Genomic DNA, 4,998 nt, shown 5'->3' with positions numbered 1-4,998 from the left:
ATGACAGTACCTGGGTGACTTCACACTAAATGTCATGTAGTTCGCTCATACTTCAAGTTATCGGTCTGAAATTTGCACGTACACTGCTGCCATCTTGCGTACACCATCGGAATTACAACCAGAGTGATGGCTAGAACTGGGAGCTTTCTGTTGCATTTCAAAGATGGTGGTAGAAAACTACTGGTTGATTTGTTCTTTCTATTTTCTTCTACCAGATCTATTGTGTTATATTCTCCTACATTCAATTCACATTTCCACAAACTTCAAAGTGTTTCCTTTCAAATGGTAGCATTTCAAATGATCATTTTAGGCGAAAATTTAAAAAAAAGGGGGCTATCCCTATTAAAAGGGTCCAGTCTGGTTAGGATACATGGTGCTGACTCTATCTCCATCTCTCCTTGGTCCTACTACTGTAGCTCTGAATGCATTGTGTGGTAGTGTGGATGACTTTGAGTGTGGCAACGGGGATTGCATCAACTACAGCCTAACCTGTGATGGCATGGCCCACTGCAAGGACAAGTCAGACGAGAAACAGTCCTACTGCGGTGAGTCTGTGTGCGTACGAGCGTGTGTCTGCTTGCACAATGCATGTCTGCAATCTGAGTACTCGGAATCTAGGCTTGAATTACATTGTCAGTTAGCACAGTGTTGCTGTTCTCAATCTTTGTACCACAAAAGGAAGAAAATTGGATGTCAATTTAATTTCAGGAGATTAGAATTTAGTCATAGTAAGACAACTGGAGAACAACTCTTCTAATGCTGGTCTTCCTCTCTGCAGCGAACCGTCTGTGTAAGAAAGGCTACAGGCGATGTATCAATGGACGCTGTATCGGCCACATGTTTTGGTGTGACGGGACTGACGACTGTGGAGATCACTCAGACGAGCTGCCCTGCAACAGTAAGTCCTGTGTGTGTGTCGTGGTGTGACTGTGTGTCGTGGTGTGACTGTGTGTGTGTGTGTGTGTGTGTGTGCGTGTGTGTGTGTGTGTGTGTGTGTGTGTGTATGTGTGTGTGTGTGTGTGTCATGGTGTGACTGTGTGTGTACGTCCATATTACTACATCCATTGTGTGTGTGTGTGTGTGTGTCATGGTGTGACTGTGTGTGTGTCATGGTGTGACTGTGTGTGTACGTCCATATTACTACATCCATTGTGTGTGTGTGTGTGTGTGGTGGTGTGACTGTGTGTGTGTCATGGTGTGACTAGGTGTGTCGTGGTGTGACTGTGTGTGTGTCATGGTGTGACTGTGTGTGTGTGTGTGTGTGTCCATATTACTATATCCACTGTGTTGTGTGTGTGTGTGTGTCCATATTACTATATCCATTGTGTTGTGTGTGTGTCCATATTACTATATCCATTGTGTTGTGTGTGTGTGTCCATATTACTATATCCATTGTGTTGTGTGTGTGTTCTCCAGTGACCCTCTGCAAAGCTGCCGAGTTCCGGTGTCGAGATGGAAGCTGCATCTCCAACTCCAGCCGCTGTGACCAGGTGGTCAACTGTGAGGACGCCAGTGATGAGATGAACTGCTGTAAGTCTACAGGCCGTCTTTACATGTTGGATATCTGTTGAATAAAAATTGTTAAAGCTATTTCTCTGACCCATCCTGTATCACTAATGAAGTCCACTCCAACACTTAGACATCATTTTACAAACAAAGCATTTATGTTTAGTGAGTCTGCCAGATCAGAGGCAGTAGGAATACCCAGGGATGTTCTCTTGATACGTGTGTGAATTGGACCATTTTCCTGTCCTGCGAAGCATTCAACATGTAATAAGTACTTTTGGGTGTCAAGGAAAATGTGTGGAGTAAAAAGCAAAAGATGTCAAAAATATAAATAGTAAAGTACAGATACCCCCAAAAAACGACTTACGTCGTACTGTAAAGTATTTTTACTGAAGTACTTTCCACCACTGAATGCCACTGATGTATAATGTCCCTCCTCCCCAGTGCCAACTGACTGCTCTCGCTACTTCCGTCTGGGGGTGAAGGGGGCGCCCTTCCAGAGCTGTGAGAGGACCACACTGTGCTACCTGCCTTCCTGGAAATGTGACGGTAATAACGACTGTGGAGACTTCTCAGACGAGAGGAACTGCCCAGGTAACAGACACATCTTGCCTTTCTCCTTTTAGGCCCTTTTCTTCTGAAAAGGATTATTTCATGGGTTCAAATAGTATGTGTTTACTTTCAAACACTTTGAGCATTTGTTTTAGCCTGCCTGGGAGTGCCAAAATGGGCGGGGGTGCACTTTTGGGACTATTCTATTAGTTACATTGGTCAGGCAACAAAGCATAGCTATTTGTACCACAGGTCTGAATCATAGCAGAACGTTATACGATATTGAAAACTGTTATTTTGTATTTATCATATACACTCTCTACCAGACAAGAAGAAGCTGAAGTGCCCAGTGAACTTCTTTGCGTGCCCCAGTGGTCGCTGTATCCCTATGAGCTGGACCTGTGACAAGGAGAACGACTGTGAGAACGGCGCTGACGAGACCCACTGTGGTCAGTCTACTTGCCCTGTATATAGATATATTCTGTCCTTCCCTCATTCCCTTAGCTGATGTAGTACACAACTTTGAACTGTACTGTAGTGACACAAAGATCAAAAGTGTTTTCAATAGATAAACACAACAACCACAGGATCAAAGTTGAATAGTTCATTCAAATAAGTAATTTCAATATATTGTGGTAAATTTGGTGATCAATGTATTCTGAAACAAATGTAACCCAGATTACATTGAATAAAAATGTTCCTCTGTCTTTGCAGATAAGTTCTGTACGTCCACTGAGTTTGAGTGTGGGAACCATCGCTGTATCTCTAACCACTGGGTGTGTGACGGTGCCAACGACTGTGGTGACAAATCTGACGAGGACGACAGATGCAGTGAGTGACTCATCACACACCTATTAGATCTATGGCCCATATCAGACACAGTTGTCTACCTTTTCAATTAATAGATCAATAGATTTTATTTGTAGACAAATCAAATGAAATCTGTTGATCATTTTAATTTAATTTATGACAACTACTAGTCTAGAGTTATCTAACCTGTTCATATCGCCTACGTCACCATAGAAATTAAGACGTGCAGCCCGGAGGCGTTCCAGTGTCCCGGCACTCATGTGTGTGTCCCTCAGCGCTGGAAGTGTGACGGGGACAAGGACTGTCTGGACGGGGCTGACGAGAGCATCAAGGCTGGCTGCTGTGAGTGGGAGTCTTCTACAGTTCTGTTCATGCACTTTGGTTTGGTGAGATAGCAACAGCATTTGTCTGCTGTGAGTAGCGTGAGGACAACCGCAACACATTCACAAATGTCCTAATAATCACCACAGTTGATCAGAACTGGATTTAGTAACTGTGTCTATATGACTGGTACCCATCAAGGCTGGCTTCAGGGAGTAGGAGAAGGACACGTTAAACACTTCCACTAAATCTCTCATAAGACTCATTTGAGTCACACGGCTCTATTGGGTTTGGATAATGAAACCAATTATAAACTACAACATTTTGCTGGGGTATTAATAGATGAATGGGAAGACATGAGACTTCCATTGTCTTTTTATGATTCATCTCAATGATTTGATTAGCAGAGGATCTGCAGACTATTGTTAGACTGCTAAGGGTATGTATCATTCATTCTTTCAATAGCCTCTGTTTGCTAACCCTTTCTCTGTCTATTTATCTCTTCTTTTTCTGTCTGTCTGTGTCTCTGTCTGTGTCTCTGTCTGTGTCTCTGTTTATGTCTCTGTGTCTCTCTCTCTGTCAGTGTACAACAGCACCTGTGATGAGAATGAGTTCATGTGTCAGAACAGACATTGTATCCCCAAGCACTTTGTGTGTGACCATGACATGGACTGCTCTGACGGATCAGACGAGTCCCCAGAGTGTGGTGAGTGTTTGTGATGCAGCATGACAACAGAGGAGAAGAGAACGGGCTATGGAGAGATGGGCAGAGAGAAAGGGCTATGGAGAGATGGGCAGAGAGGAATGGGCTATGGAGAGATGGGCAGAGAGAAAGGGCTGTGGAGAGATGGGCAGAGAGAAAGGGCTATGGAGAGATGGGCAGAGAGAATGGGCTATGGGAGAGATGGGCAGAGAGAAAGGGCTATGGAGAGATGGGCAGAGAGAAAGGGCTATGGAGAGATGGGCAGAGAGAAGGGGCTATGGAGAGATGGGCAGAGAGAAAGGGCTATGGAGAGATGGGCAGAGAGAAAGGGCTATGGAGAGATGGGCAGAGAGAAAGGGCTATGGAGAGATGGGCAGAGAGAATTGGGTTAAATGAGAGATGGGCAGAGAGAATGGGCTATGGAGAGATGGGCAGAGAGAAAGGGCTATGGAGAGATGGGCAGAGAGAATGGGCTATGGAGAGATGGGCAGAGAGAATGGGCTATGGAGAGATGGGCAGAGAGAAAGGGCTATGGAGAGATGGGCAGAGAGAAAGGGCTATGGAGAGATGGGCAGAGAGAATGGGCTATGGAGAGATGGGCAGAGAGAAAGGGCTATGGAGAGATGGGCAGAGAGAATTGGGTTAAATGAGAGATGGGCAGAGAGAACGGGGTTAAATGAGAGATGGGCAGAGAGAACGGGGTTAAATGAGAGATGGGCAGAGAGAACGGGGTTAAATGAGAGATGGGCAGAGAGAACGGGGTTAAATGAGAGATGGGCAGAGAGAACGGGGTTAAATGAGAGATGGGCAGAGAGAACGGGGTTAAATGAGAGATGGGCAGAAGAGAACGGGGTTAAATGAGAGATGGGCAGAGAGAACGGAGGGTTAAATGAGAGATGGGCAGAGAGAACGGGGTTAAATGAGAGATGGGCAGAGAGAACGTGGGTTAAATGAGAGATGGGCAGAGAGAACGGGTTAAATGAGAGATGGGCAGAGAGAACGGGGTTAAATGAGAGATGGGCAGAGAGAACGGGGTTAAATGAGAGATGGACAGAGAGAACGGGGTTAAATGAGAGATGGGCAGAGAGAACGGGGTTAAATGAGAG

General features: G+C 45.2%; 1 protein-coding gene across 1 annotated transcript; it reads left to right on the top strand.

The window, feature by feature from the left end:
- Positions 1–416: 416 nt before the first annotated feature.
- On the top strand, positions 417–3,895 carry LOC135528921 (low-density lipoprotein receptor-related protein 1-like; the record flags this gene model as incomplete). The annotated part of the gene is made up of 8 exons (XM_064957921.1): positions 417–545; positions 779–898; positions 1,417–1,530; positions 1,951–2,100; positions 2,385–2,507; positions 2,773–2,889; positions 3,082–3,210; positions 3,773–3,895. Coding segments are annotated over 8 exons (1,005 nt in total), but the record flags the coding sequence as incomplete, so codon positions are not given.
- Between the last annotated feature and the right edge of the window lie 1,103 nt (positions 3,896–4,998).

This window comes from Oncorhynchus masou, unplaced genomic scaffold (genome assembly GCF_036934945.1).
Source record: "Oncorhynchus masou masou isolate Uvic2021 unplaced genomic scaffold, UVic_Omas_1.1 unplaced_scaffold_10571, whole genome shotgun sequence".
NCBI lineage: Eukaryota > Metazoa > Chordata > Actinopteri > Salmoniformes > Salmonidae > Oncorhynchus > Oncorhynchus masou.
Note: the sequence above shows the minus strand (reverse complement) of the source record. Positions and strands in the feature narration are given on the sequence as shown.